The sequence below is a fragment of the Phalaenopsis equestris genome, unplaced genomic scaffold, assembly GCF_001263595.1.
Source record: "Phalaenopsis equestris unplaced genomic scaffold, ASM126359v1 Scaffold234465, whole genome shotgun sequence".
Lineage (NCBI taxonomy): Eukaryota > Viridiplantae > Streptophyta > Magnoliopsida > Asparagales > Orchidaceae > Phalaenopsis > Phalaenopsis equestris.
In genome coordinates this window covers 64,535-88,918 of record NW_018252378.1, presented here as the reverse complement: position 1 = coordinate 88,918, position 24,384 = coordinate 64,535, and the positions used below count along the sequence as shown (strand labels likewise).

The 24,384-nt window shown below is 34.8% G+C and overlaps 1 protein-coding gene across 1 annotated transcript in view; it reads left to right on the top strand.

The window, feature by feature from the left end:
• The first annotated feature begins 3,289 nt into the window (after positions 1-3,289).
• Positions 3,290-24,384, top strand: part of LOC110038950 — a 42,925-nt gene continuing 21,830 nt past the window's right edge. Inside the window, exon 1 of the mRNA XM_020743884.1 lies at positions 3,290-3,860. Coding sequence (XP_020599543.1) covers positions 3,619-3,860 — 242 coding nt within the window. The 5' untranslated portion in view covers positions 3,290-3,618. The remainder of the gene's footprint in view (positions 3,861-24,384) is intronic.

The following is a 24,384-nucleotide window of genomic DNA, read 5'->3' as shown; positions in this document are numbered from 1 at the left end:
AGGTTGGCATTTTACCTGGCTATTGGATTTGTGTTGCTAGCCGTGATCCTGGAAACTTGATTGTTGGATTTGTGTTTCTATTTAGAAGTGTGGATATTTGAGATTTTATCTGAGATATTTTCAGGCATCTCAGATATTTGAAAAGTGGCTTTAAAATTTCGGGCATCTGTTTTGTGGCATGTGTTCTTTGCTTGGAGGTATTGGCTCTGAGTATTTCATTTATTGCATAACTTACATATAAAATGAAAAAGGTATATGATTTCTTCCTTATTGTTACCTGGTCTATCCTTTTTTCTCTGGTAAATGACTGAAAGCATGGAGGTCCTCTTACCCTCTATAGCAAAGATTTTTCTTGATTATTCAATTTAATTTTTTAAATTCATCATAATTTTTCTTCTTCCTTAGATCTGTATTCTCGATTTTCATTTCCAATCTTTTAGTTTACCGTGTTGAATGTAATCTTCTAATAACAGAAACTTTCTCACAGTCTAATAAACGACCTTGATTTACCTTGATTTATAGTATAGTTCTGATTTATATTTGAATTCAGAACTATAAGGTCACATTCTCAATTAGAAGAACCCGTCTAATTAAACGACCTTGATTTATCGATCAAGTTGTTTGGGATGAAGATTCGTAGTTCTAATTTTTATATGCAGCTGCGAAAATGGCTTATGATACATTTAACCATGGTTTGTTATATTATTTCTACATGGTTGAATAAATCATGTGCTCAAGTACAACACAAAGTTGAAGATTGAGGAATGTTATAAAAAACATTCATGATCATTAGTCAATTATATACCTTCAGATGCAAACTAGTTACAATTGTTTAAACTATGGCAACATGCATGCACTGAATGATTTTAATGAGTTTATTGTTACGAATGAGAATGGTTATAGAATTGGGGAGCTGAAACATATGAGTGAAATGCAATGTTTATGTTGGAAAATTATCTTGGTTGCCATATTTTCTGTTATTTACTTATTCGAATCACATGTTGAATGAAGTGATGATTTAGGACTTCATTCTTGAGCTTTATTATTCTTATTCCTCTCCAAATAAATGCTGAAAGTTATGTACTGTCTTTCTCCATTTGGTGGGCTCGGTTTTGGCCCCTAGAGGACTGGATTTCAGTTGAAAGTTCTATACTGTTTTTGCCCTTTTCCTGGGCTCGGTTTGGCCTGAGATTTATTACATGTCGTATTACAAAGTAAGTATTATTAGTTTGTTATTAGTAGTATTAATAGTGCAGATGAGGACCGGTGCAGTCGAGGACAGACGTAACCAGAGTCTGAAATTAAATATTTTAATATTTTTTATTGTAGTTGTACTTGTATTTATGTTTATTTTATTTGTTATGATACTCACAATAATTTGAGGACTTTATGTTACATTTGTTGAACTGATTTGCAATGTTTTTTGAGTTCTATTTTATTTATTTCTTCACTCATACAGTTATGTTGTGAATAAGCTGCCCCAAACAGTTTTATCAGATAGGGGCACGAATGTCATTTAACCACCAATAAGCTATCTTGAATAAGCTGCCCCAAACAACAAGATAGATTATTCTAACAATCTGCAGATTATCAGATTATCAGAATAATCTGCTTAAATAACCAACAACTGCGCCAAGCAGACCCTAAATCTGTCACCCAAATCTTTAATATCAAGAGTTAGGGTTGTTTGGGGCAGCTGCAGTTTATCCAGCTTCTGCTGATAAGCAGCTGATCCTGATAATCTGCTGATGATCAGCTGATCCGGATAACCTGTCTGGTTGTTTGGTTAGTGCGTCTATCTGGAAAACAGCTGATTCTGTAAAATTGACCATTCTGCCCCTGTTTTGAATAAGTTGTTTAACTGTTTGGTTAGTGCGTTTTGTAAACAACTTATTTGTAAAATTTTTTAGTTAAATGAAAAAGTTGGCACGTAAAAGTAGTAATGTCCACCCCTCAGCTAATTTAGAATGATGAACAAGAACGAAGAAGACAACAAAAATGCGCAAAAATTTTAGGCAATAGAAGCACTTTTTGCATTATCTGAACAACTTTTATCTCCAAATATACGCAATATCCACATAAATGCATGCTGGGACAAATAAAATATCATGGTACTATCAAGTATGATTACAAGTAATCCAGTTTGTCACACTTCTTGAGAAGCATTTACATATATACCATCCAATTCCTATGTAGATATCTAACACCTATCCTATGACTTTTACATTTCTAACACCCAAATCTTTCGTATCACATCTAAAATGCCACCATTTTGACTTCTAAAGGGTAAAATACACATTGCGATGCATACAAGGGGCTTCGTGAAACAACAAATGGTTCGGATGTCCTTCTTTTTCCACTGGAATTTTTGTATCTCATCCTTTTCTCATCTCCTTCCTGCTCTCCTCAAACAGAAAAAAGTTGTACGACAAGGAAAAACCCTCCACTGCCCATTCACTGCACGGCTCCAAACCAAAGAGAAGCGAGTAGAACAATAGTGGGTTTCTTCCCTTCATGCGATTTTGAAGTTGGAAGTAGCTGGGCTTTGAAATTGACGAGGCCTTTACCTGGAAGAGAAGGAAAGAACGTGGTCTTTAACTAGGGTAGAGCTTGCCGTGTGGAGTGAACTGAAGATGGATCACTTGGCTTGCCCTAGGTAGCAGGCACCATGAGCGGATCTCGAAGGCTTGATGGCTCTTCTTCTTCTGGCGCTATTCTGTGTATCTCGAAGGCTTGATGGCTCTCACAGTCCCACTTGCTTCACAAATGAGTGTTTGGATGGAAGGAACGACAGTGAAGTGGGGTTGCGAGGCTGGAGATGCGAACGAGATCCTCCGCTGCGAGCAGGGCACATGCGTAATAATGCGAACGAAAACACGGACCGCGGGGTGACCCCCGCGGGCCGCGTGCTTCAGAATAATCTGACGAAACGCTCTATCCAAATAGTACTGCGGCGCGGGGTGACCCCCGCGGGCCGCGTGCTTCAGAAATACAAAACTCAGTTTTTAGATAATCTGACGAAACGCTCTATCCAAACAGTACTGCGGCGTTCTCAAAATGCCGCCCGCACTTATAAGCTGCCCCAAACGGGCCCTTAGTCATATACCACTCATGCAAAGGGATTTGGAAGGTGGTACCTATGTAAAAATTGCGATTAGGCGTTGGATATGCAAATTAAAAAGAATTGAGTGGTTTGTATGTAAAACTACCGTAAAAATAATTAAGAAAATAAAAAAAATAAAGAAAAAAAAGGAGGAAAAGAACTGAATAAAATGGTGGAAGCGCTATCTACGTTTCCTCCCGTTTCTTTTTCGGTGTTCCCGGTGAGACGAACGACAAGGGAAGCGCAAGGAGTCGGGAGGAAGACGAAGACGAATCCTTTGCACTTATTTTAGTTATTAGTGTCTCCTCTCTTGGTGCTCACATCGCTTGGCTCGCTCTGGTTTACGCTTTCCCTCTACCGCGGATCGAGAAATCCAGCAATTGTTGTCATTTGCTGCGAACTCCCTGCCCTCCTTGTGTCTTACTATCTCTGCCTTTCATGAGGGGAGGAAATTTGGTGCTGGCGTTAGAGGTGTATGGCTTTTGAGGACTCGGGAGGTGGGTTTTTCAGCGCAAATGGGCACAAATGTGAATCTGTCGGGTAAAGAAGATGGGAACCATGGAGGCTCTTCGTCGCAGCAGGGAGGAGGTGGGGGAGCTGGGGGTGACACGGCCTCCAGTGGAGTAAGGACTAGCAACGGCGCTGCAGCGACGGCGACGGCGGCGGCGGCGTCATCGCAAGCGCTGAAACACGACCCAGGGCTGACGGTGTATTGGACAGCGGAGGAGCAGGGGACATTGGAAGACATGTTGAGCAAGTGCGTTTCTTATTTATTGGTTCTTGAAAGGAAATTTACTTTTTGTTTCTTGCCCCCAATTCTTATAATCCCGAGTTTTGAGTTTTGAGTTTTGAAAGTGGGTCTCATGGTTTATTTTATTTTTCTAGTCGAGGTTTTGTTTCCATGTGGCAGGATTGTTACTGAATTGTTTTTCGAATTTTATGTTTCTTTGCTTTATTTACTTTTAAAAACTGTTCTTTTACGCTCTTTGTGTTAAGAATTTTGGATGGGAAATCTGGGTCTTACTCTCTGCTATTCTTATGCTAATGGGTTTCTTGGTGCAAAGTCTGCTTCGAATTGCTGCTTAAATCAATCTCTGAAACATTGAGATTTGTTACACAGGCTATGGTTTTAAATTTGTGATTTTAATTTGGTTTCATTTTTCAAAGTTCTGCATTGTTAGAATTATCTACAACACATTTCTTTTCGCACCTTAGGTTTTGGGGAAGGCATACCCTGACAATTACTTCTAGTATCTAAATAAAGTTCAAAATTCACGATTGATTAAACCTGATTGTACTCAAAAGTTTTGTATACAAGTGATAATTACTAATAAGTAGTACATGCAATTGTAAAGGAAGAAAAATAAATAATAATTGATTACATAAATAAAGTCCATATTCCATAATAAGAGTTCAACAAAGAACTAATAACAATAATGAGAGAAAGAACTACTGACTATGACATGCAAAATTGCAAATACTACTCATACCCAATCAAAAATACAAGTAGAATTTCATAATCTCAAAAATATATAATGGGATTCTATTGTTGGAAGTCTGATCATGTATTGAGAGTTCATCAAACAACTTGATAGAACCTGTTATGAGAAAAAAAAATTACAATGAATGAATTGGACAGTTTAAACTTAATAAAAAATAAATCTTATTTGTTAAAGGAAGTTTTCATACTTACCACACAATTCATTTGTATTTATATATCTAACTCCTAACCTTACATAATTGTATTTATAACACTTTGTTGCTATAAACTTACGCTTGAAAATGTATATTTCACTTTTAAAAAATAAGTAGTAGTTGTATTTTTGACGTGATATTATATATTTTAAGTAATATGGATGTATTTTTGTAAGTTTTTGTGTTAGATACGTAGATTCATAAGAATTGTGTGGCATGTATGTGAATGCTCTTTTTTAAAGTTTAAATAATGAGGCATTGATGTGAATAATAAAAGAGGTAAGATTAACTTTATAACAACAATATTAATAACTCATCAGGTTAGCATAATATTAAGTGATATAATTATTTTTTGTGAAATAATAAACAATGCAATTCTATGCTAACAGTTCCATGTGCATTCACATCAATATACTCATATATATAGTCATTTTTACTAAATACATTGTCGACTCATCTATCATTTTTTATATTTTTTTAAGCTATATATATACTCGCTTTTACTATGCTACCTTGAAATCAAGAAAATAGGCTATGGACCTATCGACCTAGTTAGCTAATATTAAAAAAAGGGCTTTACCAAACTAAAAGCCATTGCAAATAGACATATGCATTTTAGACATTATAACCAATCGTTTAGTAAGTGTTTATGGTTACCATGGTCAGTTCTATCGTCATAATAAAGTATGATTTGCAAGAATCACATTTATTATATTCAATAGAGACAACCTACAACAAATATTAAAAAATAAGACAGTGGTTGGATAATGCATTTTTGGGACAAAATTTTTGCGGTAGTATCAAAATTTTGGTTAATTATCTACAATTGTTTTTTCTCAAATGATTTTGCTTAGAAAATCATCTAAATCAAGTAGGCATTTTAATATTTTCTCCAAACCTTTGGTTGCAAAAACATAGTTGTTTGCTTTTTTTGATAGTTTGGTACTATTATTATTTTTGTGACATGTGCACTTGAAACAAAATTTTGTAATTGTGTTAAAAAGATGCATTTGCCACTATTATTTTAGTATACGAATGTTTTTTTCTCTGTTACGATATTTGGAAATTTTGGTTTTATTCTATATTCAGTTGTTGAAAAATATTAGTATAGAAATACCAAGAGTTTGCTATTATCAATAGGAATATGCTTTTGGGTTGAAATGCAAGTTTAAGCACTGCTATTTCTTGTTGTTCTTCAATCATTCTTTGGTTGACACACTCCTTAAAAATCAATGCTAAACACATATGGTTTGATTGTGAAAAAGTGGTTCCTACGGTTTGTTGCTTCTATGTATTATGCTCTCCTTATATCATGGTAGAGCAAAGTTTAAGAACAGGTGACTCCATTGTTTGTTACTATATTACTGAATGAATTCTTGGTGTATGATATTTGATGGCATTGAAATTTTTTTATTTAAGGGTAAGTGAGGGGAAGGATGGCCGATGTAAATATTTTTCATGTGAGGGGACATTATTAGGGCGTATGAGTAATAGGTTTAGTTTTATATTGAATAGTTAAGCCAATATGTTGGTATATAAATACCAAGTGGCTGGCCCATTAGTCATAGACTTAAGGTTTGTTTGAAAATGTGTTCAACTGCTATTGAATTTGGCCTAACGTTAGTCCCACTTTAGTTCACACTCTCCTTAACTCTCCAATTTTCAATTGCTTCATTTTTTTTCTAGAAATAGAGGGTGTAAAGAGGCATCCTATTACATTTAACTTTTTAAGTTGATGAGATGCTTTCTTGATTAGGCTAACCACTTAAAAATATTGTTTATGCTTACAATAAATGCTAAAATGAATTTGAAATGGTTTTGAGAATTTTTTTTGGAGGTTTTTTATTGATCTATCAATCATTAAATGGTACATTGAGTGCTACTTCATGCTCTAGATAATTTCAGTCTTCTATTTGATTGTCCAATGGTCTTCATGCCATCACTTTGATGGTATTAATATTGATGACCTAGTTTCGATACATTAACACATTTGATAATGATGTGTTAGAGGAGGGTTAAATGTCTTCTTTTGCAGTGAGTTCATTTGCATTTCTTCTTTGCCTAAGGTAGATAACATATGATTCATCCTTCCTCCTTTAATAGGGTGAGGCAATATCAATAGGAATTTTTAGATTGCATTCATGAGTTTACATGCTTATCTTGTTGTTACTATATGTATCATTATCATGCCATTAATAAGGTTATCAATGCATTATTGCATACCTATAATGAAGATATGAGCTACTGAAGAGGACTTGGTAGTTGTCTATTGAAACCACCTCACATATCTTCTCATTTATGCAATCATTGTTGCTTGCAAATTTTAAGCGATATTGGCAACCAATCTTCTTCTTTTTCCCCCTTTTGAATCTGACATATATACAACTTCTCTTTCTATAGAAATGAGGCTATTTTGGTTGATGATATCGAGGTTGGTGCTGATCACATCTTGTTTAATTTATATTTTTATGGTGAATATCTCCTCTTGCAAGTCCATACTAGAGGATGGCCCCCGCTACGATCACCTTTAGCATTACCTTAAAAATGGAGACAAGTCTGTCTTATGCACTGAACCTAGTGTGGTGTTGTACATCACCCAACAATTGCTTTTTCATATCTTTTTTATTCCTATTTTTTAGACAAGAGTTTAGGGTATAGTTTCGAGTATTATTCTTTGATATGGCCATGCATCTAATAATATTCTTGATGCATCTTCAACAAATTTTTATCATCTAACATAAATCTCGATATTTTTTTGAGTAATAAATATTCATAATTCACATTCAAGATCTTCTAGGGCCCAAATTTCGGCAAGTTTTTGATCAAATTAGCTGTCTCGACAAGATGAACCCAATGATATCAAAATTGGTTCAATTCGAGTCCAATTAAGTCCAGCTCATGCTATTAAAATGTATTTGAAGGCTTCAGATTATTAATTGAAGGGTCAAATAAACTTCGAATTCGACTTCTAATAAAACGAAAGCCTCGACGAGAAGAATCCAACGAGCTTAAACTTGCTTAATTCTGAGGCCATTAAGGCCCTCAAATAATTGAGATACTCTTTTATGATCAAGGGGGGTCAGTATTGGTCATTCAATTATGTGGTTAAGGAAGTTATTCATAGAATGATCAAAATGTTCTTTCTTTAGAGGCTATAAATTGATTGACTCTCTTCACTTGAAGGTGGGAGGAGTCAAATTTCTATGTTGTTTTTGACTGATATCGGACGATAATTTCCGGCCTCTGTAGCCGTTGATCAAAGTAGATTACTGCCCGTAGGCTGCCCCTTGCATATTGTCATTGGTGAACTCTATTTGCTTATGAATTATCCCGAATATGGTGCATCGAAACATCCTGAATATGGGGTTGTGAAGTATCTCGAGCATGGGATAGTGAAGTATTTCGAGCACCGGGTTAAGGACATATCCCAAATAGTATGCATGGATGTATCTAAACACAGTGTATTGAAGATCCGTCGATAACAGCTTGACGACATCTGTGGGAAACCAAGTCCCTTTGAGTTCATGTCTGAAGTCCAGTATGCCAAGCCTCGACTTCGTTTTATAATGATACACATCACCCTGATGGGCAAGTAACCTTCTTTGCACCCTTTGATGAACTTGTACGAAGAATGGATGAGTCTTAAAATGAGATCCTCTAACTTTTACGCAAGGCGCGATAACCGATGGTAGTACATATTAGAGGGTCACAATTACCTCAAAATTCACATATTAGAGGTACACAATTAGTTCCCCCTCCACAAACCGAAGTTCCTTTTCAGTAAACTGAACTTCAGGACAGTTCTAGCTCTACACGTCCATCCAATATATTTAAGCCCAGCATCAAACTTCTACTACAGATGGAGAATCTGGCTCGACCTCATGGCATCTGTGACAAGTTATGACATTTAGTATAAGAAGAGTTTCCTTTAATGCATATAAGTCATTTCTCTGTTCAACATAAATTTCAAAAGTTTTCTCCATCGACTGAGATCATCTTTCAACGCCATGTTTCAAAAGGGTTCAATGGGGTTCAAGCTTCTAAACATTGATTATTATGGGACGTATGATCTTTATGAACATATTGATCATTAGGAGACCATCATATAATAAATTTGTGATGCACTCATTTGAAAAGGTGTAAGTATAATTAAAAATCTTAGAGGGCTATGAGTCTTAGAGGGTACATGTATACTTAAAAAGATGTCAAGGGGCCATACGTCTTAGAGGTTCTTACTCAAGAAGCTAAATAATCTCATAATGCATAACCCGCAAAAGAATTCAACGCTTTTATGCTTTTATAGGGGGATAATATTTAATTGGAATGTATTGGATTCTTGCCACTACTTATAAATGTTTTGTGTTCTCCTGGGATTAGATTGTTAAGGAATCAACATTTTGAAGACATCAGATTAGGAGATAGGGAAACACTAGCTCAGGAAATGGGACAGGTAGGGCAACGAAAACATGGGAGAGGAGGCAATAATTGCTCAGAAAATTGGACAACACCAGCCTAGGAGATAGGGTAACAACAACTCAAAAGGGGGAGGCAATAATAATCTAAAAGGAACTCCAACGCCATTGGGTAACAATAGCCTAGAAGGGGAGGCAACAACAACATAGAAAGTAAGCAAACAACCTAAAATGGACTTTGAGTTGGGTGAACAACAACTCAGAAGGGGGAGGCAATAATAATCTAAAAGGAACTCCAACACCATATAGCCTAGAAGGGGAGGCAACAATAACATAGAAAGTAAGGCAACAACCTAAAATGGACTTCGAGTTGATTAACAATAACCTGAAAGAAAAGACAACAGTAGCCTAAGTGGGGGACAACAATGGCTCAGGAGACATTTCAGTCATACGAGGAGTGTGCTTTCTCCCCTTTCTATTGGGTATATTTATAGGCAAAAAAATAAATTTTTGGCTCTAATAACAAAAAATTTCAAATTTTTTTTGCTTCAAAAACTGCCCTTGAGTGCGCACGCACACTCTTCCGCAACTTTCACTGACCCACTTCAGCCAGCGCGGTCGTCCTTGACTAATGTCACGCAACCCGAATTGACCTTGCCAGTTACTACTGCAGCTTCACACTACGACCTTTGTGACCGACTAATGCCCTTTCAATTACCAATTATGGCATAGGTGGTCAACTGACACTATTGCAACCACCAACTATAGTCTCTATGGTGAACTAACATTATTATAGCTATCGCCCACGACCTTTATGTTCAACTGCCACTATTGTTGGAACCTACTACAACCTTCATGATTAACCATGTTTGTTGTAACCCAATTATGACTATGTTTTTATTACTATTGTAATTCTAATTTTTCTAATTCAGAAGAATAGTAGACCTATATATTTACAAACATATCTGATACTGCAACAAACATGATTGACCAGTTAGCCCAATTATGGCTAGTTGATATTTCAACTTTGAAATATGACTTTTGTGGCTAATTAACGTTACTGTAGCTACAATCTACAACATATGTGACCAACTATAACCTATGTGATTAAATACTACTACAATTATCAATTATGACTTATGTGGCTAACTATTGCCTATGTAGTCAGTTATTAGGATAATTTTCCACTATCATTTTCATGGTTGGCTGATGTTTTTTTAGCTACTAACTAATGCCTATATGACCAGTTAGCACCACAACTTCCCACTACGGACTTTGTGATCGACTGACACCCTTTCAACTACCAATTACGACCTAGGTGCCCAACTGACACTATTGCAGCCACCAACAACATCCTCTATAGTCAAGTGACACTATTATAGCCATCGCTCACGTCGTTTTTGTTCAATTGCCACTATTGTAGCAACCTACTATAGTCTTCATGATTAGTTATGTTTGTTGTAGCCTAATTATTACTATGTAATTATCATTATTGTAATTCTATTTTTCCCAATTTAGGAGAAGAGTAGATTTATATACTTACAATCATAATTGATATTGCAAAAAACATGTTGCTCAGTTAGCTCAATTATGACTAACTGGTACCGCAACTTTCAACTATAACTTTGTGGCTAACTAACGCTACTGCAGCTACGAACTACGACATATGTGACAAATTATGTCCTATGTGGTTAAATGCTATTACAACATTTAATTATGGCCTTTGTGAGTAACTATTTCCTATGTGGTCAGTTACTAAGACATTTTTCCAGTATGACTTTTATGGTTCATTGAGGTTCTTGTAGCTATCAACTAAGACCTATATGATCAATTACTACTGCTGCTTCCCATTATGGCTTTTTATGACCAAGTACGCTTTTTCAACTACCAATTACGGCCTAGGTGACCAACGGATACTATGACAGTCACCAACTACAGTCTCTATAGTCAACTGACACTATTGCAACCACTGCACATAGCCTTTATGGTCAACTGCTAACCTACTACAACATTCAAGATTAACCATGGTTATTGTAAGCCCAATTATGGCTATGTAATTATCATTATTTTAATTTTATTTTTTTTCAATTCAGGAGAAGAATAGATTTATGTACTTACTATCATAATTGATACTACAACAAACATGGTTGAACAGCTAGCCTAATTATGGCTAATTGATGCTGCAACTTTCAACTAGGACTTCTGTGGCTAATTGAGGCTACTACAACTACCAACTACGACTATGACCTATGTGGTTAAATGCTGCTATAACCATCATTGTGACCTATGTGACTAATTATTATCTATGTGGTTACTACGACAATTTTCCTCTATGATTTTTATGGTTGACTGATGCTTTTGTAGCTACCAACTAAGGCTTATATGACGAGTTACTACTGCAACTTCCCACTACGGTTTTTGTGACCGACCAACACTCTTTAAAGTATTAATTATGGCTTAGCTGACCAACTGACACTCTTGTAGTCACCAGTCTCTATGGTCAACTGACACTATTGCAACCACTGCCCACGGCCTCTATGTTCCAACTGTCACTATTGTCGCAACTTACTACAACCTTCGTGATCAATCATGTTTGTTGTAGCCCAATTATGGCAATGTAATTATCATTATAGTAATTCTTTTTTTTTAATTCAGGGGAAGAGTAGACTTAGGTACTTACAATCATATGGTGAATTACTTAGACTGGGTTAGACCTTGTGATTTTTTCTCTTTTCAGGGTTTTTCCAATTAAAAAATCTCAGCGCTTCCTCTTACTACTTTTCTATTATTTGTGTGATAACTTTTCGTATAACGTGAAGACGTTAAATTATGATTCTACTGTCGTAAATCTTCCGACATGCAACAAGTCTCAAAACTCACCAGAGCTATCGATTTTGTAAGAGAAAGGGCCATCATCAATCTTATTGTTTTCCTTTGGAAAAAGAATTACACTCTTTGGATAGTTCGAGTTTTCAACCTTCTACCTTGATCTGGAAATTAACTCATTTTTGTAGATTATTTTTGAAAAAAGTTATCATTTTTGGTGGAAGTTTATTCCTAGATAAAAAAAACTTGCCGTATATGATTTTTGATTAACTAAAATTTGTTGAAAAGAGCTCTCCGAAGTATCCCCTATGGATGAAATTTTTGATATAAACTAGGGATCATATGGTTAAAAATTTACTGGAATTTCTATTAGTTTGGTCATTAGGAATTTGCAGCGAGCGGTCACCCAAAATTTTTTATCGATTTTCCTACACTACCTTCCAGTTAATTTTTCGTTGGATAATTTGTTACCTGCCAAAATAACTGTTGTAAACTTGGTATTCTTCTGGTGATAAATTTTCTAGTGAACCATTTATTTTCAAATTTTATAAGATATTCAACTTTTAAAATAGAATAATATCATGCACCCAATTAATAATGTAGTTACATGTAAATAAATATTTGTGAAATAAATATTGCAATTATTAGAATTTAACGTATGTTTGTTTTTTTTAAGTTGTCACTCTATTAGTTTCTTTTCCTTTGCCCTTTTCCTTATTTTTGTCATCGTATGTATTTTCTTCCTCAAATCTATCAACCTTTTCAAGTCACCCATAATATTATGCAAGTTAACCATCGGATTTTTATAAATAATAGACTGCAACTTCTTAATTTGCAACATCTATATATATATATTATTTTTCGTGAACCATTTTCCTAAACCATCTTCCTCCGCTACCTTCCAGTTAATTTTTCGTCTTCTTAAGATGCAGTCTATTATATATATATATATATATAGTTGTTGCAAATTAAGAAGATGTAGTATATTATTTATAAAAATTCGGTGGTTAACTTGCATAATATTATGGGTGACTTGAAAAGCTTGATGGATTTGATGAAGAAAATACATACTATTGGTTAATCTTTATTATCTCTTAATTTTCTAGTGTGGCTGATAGAGTAGATGTGGACGACTTATTGTGCAAGCATGAATGAATCAGTTTTTATATATCTTTTATTTATCCATATATCATTAGTGTCATATTATTTATGCAACATTGTGCCTCAATTATGACCATGTTTGGGCATTTACTATTAAGGAAGAATAAACCTTTTGCGTGCTCTTTAGATGTTATAATTATGTTATTTTTCACTAATTTCTTGATATCTATTCTTCATTTTTTTTTAAAATATGTGAATTTTTTTGATATATATAACACTATAATCTTTTAACCTTCACTTTAAGAACTCGTATAAATGGTAGCCATTTAGTAAATAATTTAGCCATATTTTTACTTCTCTCATTGTTTCCCTTGAATGATAACTCAATTCCTGATGTACAACATTGTTTTGAGTACGACTCTAATTGTAGCTACAAAGTATTTGCACTTAAGATACATGTAACAAATGTTGTACTCATAACTAAATTATGGATTTTTGTTGATAAACTTTTTTATGCTATATGGTTCCAAAATTTCTTTGATTTTTCTCTTTTCTCAACCCTACCTTTCACATGAAAGGGTTGAATGATGAGTTTACATTTTAGAAGTAACATTTTATTTGAGAAAAAAAAATGTCATATGTTTGATTTACTCGCATCTGTATTTGCTACGGTGTACTTATCAGTTCAACTCAAATATACAAAACTATATCTATCTTAGAGAAAAGTAGAAAAAGAAACTCTACCATAATTAATCCTTGTAAATCACAAACTAATGCTTAAGTAACAATATAATCAATCAAATAACAAAATTACTACAGTAAGATCTTTATAATATAACTATGCTATATTATTTTGAAAGTGTTTTTGAGAGCCAAGGTGGCCTTTGTTCACGAAGTTTTACATTTTATATATTGTTTGCAAATTAGGGCGCCCTTGTTAATCATCTTAAAAAAACCTATATGGACATACCATTTGTGCATTATAATTGGCCAACCATTTCTTCATGAAACAAATTGACTATATTGAAGAAAATCAACGGTTCATAAGTCAAATCTAATGTTCTATCTCTAATGCAAACTATTGATATTCACAGTCATAGTACTTGTTTCAACATTTGATGGACAACAGAAAGACACGATTTGTCATGACCTAATCCGTGGGCTTGAAAGTACCAAGACAGAAATGGACATTAGAACGTTGAAATTAAAAATTTTTCTTTTTCATCTTCTATATTTAACAATTTAGAATCCAAATAAATTAAAAGTGTTACTAAAGAAAATAATTTAATTAAGAAATAATAAGTTTAAACTTTCATTTGCTAACCTAGTCTTCTGTACACATTCTTTTCTCTAGTATTTTATCACGATCCGACCTCATAGTTTAGAATTAATCAAGTCAGAAATTGCGGTTGGATGATATTAATATTTATTTTAATTTTCACAGATTTTTCAGAAATTTTCAATATATAAAAGAGCTACTAAGATTCCACAAAAATAATACAAATAAAATTGAAACATCCAGAAAAAGTAAGTCTTTAGACATCTCAAACCAACATATAAGTTTATATCACTACTCTGAACAAAACAATGTAAAAAAAAATTTAATCGCATCCTAACATGATACTTATCAGCTATAGTCCTCTGCCAATATACTGAATCCCTCCTGTCAAACATATCAATCAACAATTTTTCTTTTCTTGAAAAAAAAACATTAAATCAAACAATAAGTTTTCACGGCTGAGTAATTATAACCTTAATATGCATTAAATTCATATGTAAGTGCTATACATGAATAACAAAGAAGAATGTAGTTCACTACCTAATAAAACTATAAGTTTTTATTGTAAATTTGTTTATTCTCATTTCAATTTAAACATTTATCATTTTTATTCACTTTAGAATGTTATATCAGGATTATCGTCATACCCTATGATATCTTCAAAATTGTATCGGTGGGTATCCTAAAAAATTTGGTACAAGTTTACCAATTCTATTTCTTTTATCGTGTACGAGTACATCACATCTCTTGCTAGTACCATAAAGGTGTAATCTTAATTCTTTTAAGCCATCACATTTCATTTCTTTTAATTACTTTTATTTAAGGTCATTAAAATAATCATTTTTCTATTGCAATTTTCACTTCATTCATTTCAGTAATTATGTCATTCACAATATGTCTCAGATTATAAAATCAGATATATGAATCAATAATGTCATTATTCATTAATAAAACTTTAATTTTTACACATACAAGAAAATAATTACCGACCTGCTTAAAAGTCCTTTGTAAGAGTTTATTTCTTAAATTCATTGACTATCACCTATATTAGTTAAAAATGCATATAATTATAAGAATACCATTTTAAAAGAAAGACTTAAATATATCTAAATTATTTAAGTAATTTTCTTTCAAACAACGTTTGAACTAAAAATTCTTAGTAGTTCTACTCATGAAAATTTAAAAATTATTTCATTAAAAATGACGCGTGATAAATCCTTACCTTAGAATGTTTGGTTTGTTTCCTTGTGCGCAACATTTCTTTTTCCCCCTTACAATTCTATTTGATTTACTTCTAATCTTCAACCTTTAATATCTGATTAAGTTAACGCATTATTAGCATTTAGTAAGTAAACAATTATTTCAAATCAAATAATTAACATCATAATACCCTCACTTTTTTCTTTGACCGCACAAATAGAGTTTTGGCTCTGCCTCTCACGCATGTGATTCTTCCTCTTCCATTGCAAAGGAAGTTTGCGTCACCTCTCCAACTTCTCCTTCCAAGCTGAAATTTTTATATTTTGAGTCCCGATTTAATTCTACTTTCTGTTAACATTATATCAATAACACATGTTAAATTAATTAAATAAATTAAATAAAAAAACCCTAATATACCTTAATAATCCTTCGACTGTTCGCAGAAGGTTGAACGATAGTTTCATCCTGCGGCGAGGCTTAACTGTCCTTCCAGCACACACTCAAGGTTTACTCTTCTTCTTCATTTGCCTTCGGTCGCGGCTCGACTCAGTCTCACGTGCGTGCCTTGTCTTCCTTTCTTTGTCCTTCTCCTCCCTCCTCTAGTCTCGATACGAGCCAGCGTAGCGCAACTCTTCTTCTTCTTCTTCTTCTCCCTTCACGCACGATAGCAATGCATAGATTCTCCTTATCTTCTTCTACTTAGAGCTCGACGTCCTCACATGTATGCATGCAGAGCCGCTCGACCCACTCGCCTTTACGCACACCAACACAACACGGTACCAGTTAAGATGATGATGATGCCAGATGTGAGACTCCTCAACGAGGTCGTAAGCTAGGGTTGGAAACAACCCTATCCTTCTTTCTTCTCTGATTTCTTCTGCTCTCAGTCTTTTTCTCGTTCTCATTCATTCTTTATAGGCTACGAACGAATGGTCCCCCTTTCGACTCTAATAATCAATATCTCCTCCTTAAAAAAATTTCATTCTCGAAATTTGAATCTAATCATGAAAGCAAATATATTTCAAATGAAAAGCTTTGGATATCTTTCTTGCATATCAATAATTTTCTCTCAGGTAGTATCATTCTTCAATCCACGCTTCCATAAAATCTTCATAAATGGGATCTCTATGATGGAGTTTCTTCACTTCATATTCCATAATACTTTTAGGCTCTTCAATATAAGTCAAAACAAACTATATATCAATTGAGTCTGTTATCACCCTACTAGATTCATCTGCAATATACTTTATAAGTGAAGAAATGTGAAAAACATCATGTCATGTGAGCTGTTAAAGCTAACCGGTAAGTCACTTTTCCAATTCTCTCCACAATCTCATATAGATCTACATATATGGGACTCAATTTTTTGATCTTTCCAAATCTTTTTGCACACCCTCCAAAGGACCGACTTTGCAAATTCGCCATCTTCAAACTCCATTTTTTTATGCTTTGTATCATAATATTTCCTCTGCATATCCTGCACTGTCTTAACTGTCTCTGATCAGTATAATCTTTCAAGTTGTATCATCAACCAAGTATGTTCCAATGATCTCATTCACCTTTTTCTGCCTAACGTAATGGTGTAAAACTTCATATGGAGCATCCTAATGCTAGTCTGATAGTTTTTATTATAAGCAAATTCTACTATAAGAATATGTGATTCTTATCATCCACCAAAATCAAGGACACATAACCTTAATAGATTCTCCGAAGTCTGAGTAGTCTTTTCTGGCTGACCATCTGTTTGAGGGTGGATGGTTGTATTGAAAGTCAATCTTGTGCAAAAACTCCCTGAATATTCTTCTACAATCTAGAAGTAAATTTATTATCTCTATTGAAGACAATGGATTTTGACACTTCTTGCAATCTCACAATTTGATCCACATAAAATTTTGCTAATTTTGTCAACATGATTTATCTGCCTAATAGACAAGAAATGAGTAAACTTAGTCAATCTGCCAATAATTACCCAAATAGTATCACAACCATGATGTGATCTACGCAATCCAATCACAAAGTTCATAGAAATCTTCTCTCATTTTCACTATGGAATCGACAAAGGCTATAAATGTTCTCCAGGTCTGTTTTCACTAGCTCACATGAAGTACACAACCATAAATTCTGCCACACTCTTCAATCCCGTCCATTAAACTATTTCCTTGAGATCCTGATACATTTTATTACTCTCTGGGTGAATAGTATAGCAAGATAAATGTGCCTCCCCAAGAATTTCCCGTCTCAAATTATTAACCTCAGGAATATAAAACCCGCCATTATAATTCAATAAACCATCTTGATCTAACACATACTTCTTCAATTTTTTTTGCCTTAATATGTTCCTGATTTTTCTGAACACTGCTAGCTCTAGCTAATGAATCATCAATTATGCCTTTCAAAGTTGGTTGCACAGTCAACCGATTTAATTGAATAATGATGTCATCACTATAATTAATTACAGATAGCTTCAGCTTCGCTAAATCTCGAAGTAATTATTTCTGTCGAGTAAATAAACAGTTCAAATTACTTGAAGTTTTCCTACTCAGCGCATCTGCAACCACATTTGCCTTCCCTAGATAGTACTGAATATTCAAATCATAGTTTTTTAATAAATTCCATCCATTTTCTCTATCTTGGCTTCAATTCTATCTGTGTGAAGATGTACTTTAAACTTCGGAGATCAGTAAATACCTTACATCAAACTCTGTACGGATAGCGCATCCATTTCTATAGTGCAAACATAACTGTTGTAAGCTCAAATTATGTGTGAGATAGTTTCTTTCATGATTCTTAAATTTCCTTGAAGCATAGGCAATGACTCTACCATGTTGTATAAGTACACAACTCAAACCTTTCAAAGATGCATCACTGAGAATCTGCAACCCATATGAACCTGAAGGAATAACCAACACTGGAGCAGACATTAACAAGTTTTTAGTTTTTTGAATGCCTGCTCACAATTATGTGATCACTTAAACTTCACCTCTTTCTGATATAATAGTCTGTGAAAACTTGTCTACCTATAATAATCTGTCGGACATAGAAAACACTTGACCTCAGTAAAAGTAGTAGGTCTAGGTCAATCTGCAATCACATTGATTTTATTCTGATCCACATATATGTTATCTCCATTGATAATATGTCCGAGAAAAGCCTCACATGTAAGCCATAATTCACCTTTAAAAATTGACATATAGTCTGTTCTCCTTCAAACCTTGTAGAACAACATGCACATGATTTGTATGATCGATTTCATCTCTAGAATACATCATGATATCTTCTATAAAAACAATCACAAAATTTTCCAAAAATCGTCTGATGATCGTGTTCACTAGATCCATAAAAACTGCTAGAGCAATAGTCAGTCTAAATGACATCGCATAAATTTGCAGTGCCCTTATCTGGTCTTGAATGCTGTCTTTACTATCTTTCTCTTTAATCATCAATTGATGATAGTTTGACCTTAAATCAATATTTGGAAAATACTGAAGCTCTTTCTAATTAATCAAAAAATCATTAATCCTCCACAGTGGATATTCGGTTTTAACTGTAAGCTTATTTAACTTCCCATTGTCAATGCACTTTATGAAGCTCATATACCTTTTCACGAATAATACCTGAGCTCCCCAATGTGAGTTGCTAGGTTTGATGAAGCCCTAATTTAGCAATTCTTGCAATTGACTATTCAACTCTACAACTCCTTAATTGCCATTCTACCTTGGATACAGGCTCAGAACCTAGCAAAAGCTCTAAAGTTAAGTCATTCTCTTGCACTGGTCGTCACCTTGGTAAATCATCAAGAAAAATTTATGGATATTCTCTTACCACTAGAATATAATTCAATGACTTTACTTCCTGAGAGATTAATTTATGTGGGGAACAAAGCCTTGATTTCCACAATTTAACAATTTGAAAGCCTTTAAACAGGTAATTTTCATAGATTCCAATTCTATATCACCATAAAATTCAACTTATGCCTCCTCAGGTGCATATATTTTGACATTCTCTTTATTGCAATCAATTGTGAGAAAGTTTTTAAACAATCAATCCATGTTTAAAATCACCTCAAACTCTACCAGAGGTGGTTACATAATAAGTTGTGCATCAAAATCCTTTCCATCAATTATTAACTTCACATCACATGATCTATTAACCTCCATAAAAGTGTCATTTAATATTCTAACCGATAATATCATAGACATTAAGATGATAATCAATTGCAACCAATTCCTCAGCTATAAAAGACTGTGATGCTCCAAATCAAACAATAACCTTATTGGCCTATTTTGAAGATAGATGATACCTATCATTTAAACCATTCCATTAAATATTTAGGTTGACTTGTTAATATTCTTAACTTCTTACAATTTTTTATGAATAACATAATATGAATTTTATGATGATTAAAGATGCACTTGGTTAAAATTCTTAAATATAAAACATAACTGTGATAACTTCAGAAAAATTCTTAGCTTCTTGCTTTGAAAGTGCATAAACTATTGGCTGAACATTTTGCTGGGTCTGATTAGGATTTGACACTGATCCTAAAGATTTTGCCAGCCTTGGTCTACCAAAGCTTCTCTGGGGTGGTGTACTGCTACTAAAATCTGTTGGAGCCCTCTATCCTAATTTGGGGAAATTCCTTATCATAAGCCCTGGTTGGTACTAAAAGAAAGTGTTGGATCTAGAAAGACACTCGTCCTTGTGAGGCCTCCTACATTTCTCACACTTCTTGGCTTCAAACCGGGTGTCATGGCTATTGGATTTGGCCTTATTAACACCTCTGTTTTCTGATTGGAAGGATAACCTGCACTAATTTCCCTAAGGAAATATGAATTTCTCTGAATTTCTCCTCTTATGAAAGTCCCTCATGTGAGTAGCTTCTAAATTAGCTCAATCCTTCATCCCTCTCCACCACAATAGAATAATCATCGATCCCTAGAGGAATCAATTGTTGTCTAATCATATCCCTCAGCTTAGACAAAAATCGGTGACACTTCTCTGTATTTAGAATCAACTAGGGCACATACCTTGAAAACATAGTGAATTCTACCTTGTATTGCGTTATCGAGCAATTATCGTGTACCAACCAGATATATTTGTGATGCATCTATCTTTTGGCTATAGTGGTACAAATTAGTCTCTAAAAGTGTTTACAAACTCATCCCACTATATCATGTGGCCAGCTCTACCCCCATATTTCTTCTCCAACTGTTCTTGCCACCATCTCTACTCCTAATGCAACTGTGGCCAGAGTAACCCTCCTTTTTGTAGGACAAAACAATCCATCTATAGGTCTTTCCCACTCTTAGCAGTCAGTTTTTAGAATTTACCAGACTTCCTCCAAAAGAAAATGGTCTTATATCCTAAAATAATTTCAAGTACTTTTTCATCTGGCCTTCTCCACTATAACTGATCTGTGTCTGAGATTTCGTAATCATCTGAGTCACTATAGTCATTATCTCAGCAAAAATATATGTCCTCATAGAAATTTGTGGAGGTGCATCAATTTCGATCACATTATTTCTAACTACTTCCACTTGATTATCCACATTTTTTAAATAGCATAAAAAATTATAATTAAACCTAATTGAACACTTCATTAATATTAGTAATGAATTAACTTAATCAACCTAATGATCTTTTTGATTTTGATTTAACTTAATTGCTCTGATATCACTTTTGTCACGATTCGGCCTGATAGGTTAGAATTAACCAAGCTAGGAACTACGATCAGACTTTATTAATATTTTTCAAAAAATTTTAATATATAAAATAGTCACTAAGAATCCACAAAGTATAATACATAAAAAATCGAAACTTCCATAAATGATAGCATAGTCTATAGACATCTCAAACTAACATATAATTGTATATCACTACTTTGAAGAAATTATTTCAAAAATAACTTACAATAACAACATAATACGATACCTATCGACTCTAGTTCTTCTGTAAACTAAATCTCTTCTGTCAAACATATCAATCTACAATTTTTCTGTTTCTGAAAAAAAATATTATATTTAAGAGTAATTTTTCATGACTGAGCAATTATAATCTTAATATGCATTAAATTTATATATAAGTGATATATATGAATGGCTAGAAAGAATGTAGTTTATTACCTAATAAAACTGTAAGCTTTTATTTTTAATTTATTTTTTTTCATTTCAATTTCAATTTTTACTATTTTTAACCTCTTTAAAAAATCATTAGGATTACTGTTATACCCAAATGTATCTTCAAAATTGTATGCATATGATCCTAAAAAATTTGCAGCAAAAGGTACACCTTTACCTTTTTTTTATTTTTTTTATCGTATATGGGTACATCTCATCCACTGTTGGTAACATTTTGGAGCAATTTTGATTATCATAAGCTTTTACATTTCCATTTTTTAATTATTTCGCATCCACTATTAGTACCATTTTGGGGGCAATTTTGATTATCATAAACTTTTACATTTCCATTTTTGTACTTCGGAGAATGTGAGAGTCACTTCGGAGAAAAAATTTTGGCTTATTGGGTACAATTACAAGGCTACTTCTGGCCCACACTTCTCAAGGATGCCGAAGAGTTCTCCAAGAAGTGGGAGCAGTGCAGAAGTACACACCTCTACATTATTAACCGGCTCGCAAGCTTCAACCTATTTCGAGCCCCGGTCGTTCACCACTTGGGGATTGGATTTCCTAGGTTATTTTCTCGTCTAAAGGCCAGTGCTAGTTTCTTTTGGTAGCGGTCGACAACTTTTCCAAGTGGATCGAATCTAAATCGCTCACTTGAATAACTGCCGAGGTAGTGCAAAACTTCATCTGGTCGGATCTCATATGTAGATACGAGCTGCCACTAGTTATCATCACCAACAATGAGATGCAATTTTCGGATCAACGCGTGAAAGATTTTCATACGAGTCAGGGGATTGATTTGAAACTTACTTCAGTCCATCACCCCCAAACCAACAGGCAGGCTGAGCGGCTAACAAGGCTATCTTGAATTTGCTAAGGAAAAAGGTTGAAGGAGCCAAAGAAAGTTGGGCGAACCTGCTGCTGTTTGTGCTTTGGGCGATTCGGACGACGCCTTCATCGACAGCTGGCCAAACGCCCTTCGTGCTAACCTATGAATGGAGATAGTGTTACCGGTCAAGTACAATCATTATAACCAGTGATGGCTGCTTCATCCGTAGAGGACCTGGCTGAATGACAGGGAGCGAATATCGATGGCGCGATGTTGGTCCTTGATCTGGCGGAAGAAAAGTGAACTGAAGCCCTTCAACACGAAGAGGTCAAAAGACAGATAGCCTGGTACTTCAATAAACATCCGGTAGAAAGTGTTTTCCCCAAGGAACTTAATTCTGAAGAAAGTTGACCCAGCCACCCGAGGGCAGCTAGTCGACAAATTGAACCAAATATAGAGTGCACTATACACAATCAACCAAAATGTCGCTCCGGAGGCTTACAAGCTCAAGACACATGCAGGAAAGGAACTCCCTCAAACGTGGAGTGAGGATGACATGAATTTTTTCCTTAAAAATTTTCTTCTCTAAAGCTTAAAAATGGAGTGTTGTTACTAACTTGTAAGTTTGATCAATATAATGAAAATTATGGTTAATTCCACTTGGATATGCACTAGCCCTGCTGACACTCGGGGAACTTCTCTCGATTGGATTGAGGGTTGGTTTTCTATTTGGTACAGCTGGTCATTTGATTAAATATTTGTCACACTCGAATCACTTGAACAAGAATAAGTAAAATGGCGCAATGCAAGTTGATCGATCGTGCAAAAAAAAAAAAATTGTAACCAGAAAAAGAAGCATTTTATTCATCTCGTTCGAAAGGTACACAACATCCAGGTAGTAATTCATACAAAAGGTTCGTCCAACACATCTTTTTCAATAGAAACCATCTTTCACGACAGACCCTTGTATTTCTCACTCTTATTTACGATGAGAAAACCTTGGGAAATTGGAGAGAGCTCGAGAAAGGCGAAGACTTTGTTGAAGCTCGTGCATCGGGGGCGCCCATTCTCCTCGCCTTCCATCTTCCCACATACTCTTTACGAGGAAGAGTTAAAGCTGAAAATGTATCGGAGAAAGGGAGCGTTGCTACTAGGCAACCTTTCATCTCTGACCGTTCGCTAACTAGCCGGAATGAAACAGTCTCGCTTTTTTTTTCAGCCAATGAACAGACGAGGCACCCCTCAAAGTAGCTGAAAATACGCTACCAAGGGGCACCATATAGGCTTGCGGGGAGGATTTCCAGCTAGTGCACTATCTAGGTCTCCTCTCCCAATTGGCTCCCCCATTTTCTTCATATTCTTCCTCGCAAAGCCTGGAAGTAAGAGAAAGTGAGGAAACTCGTATTCTCTGCCAGAAGGCTCCTTGCTGCTAATGGGAAGGAGTTGAAATCCTTCTGGCAGCATCCGTCGAATGGATGTATTACATTCCCTAAGGATGTGACGTGGCGCAACATTTCCTATGGGGACTCTATGCCCATTTGCAAGGTGGGATGTTCTCGATTGTCCACGTGGCCGGGTGCCATGTTTGACACCTGACTCAAAGAAAATACCCTTCTTTGACACTCGACTCGAAGAAAAAAGAAAAACTAACACATGGCTCGAATGATGCCCAACACTGCTGTCGACGAAAGGTTACCTTTGCCTTCAACTCCTTGCAAAGCCGACCAAACTCCCTTTTCTATAATGGGGTGATGTTAGCGGTCTCAATAGTATTCTCCTGACAAAAGCCGACCAAGGTCCCATTGGGAAAAGACAAA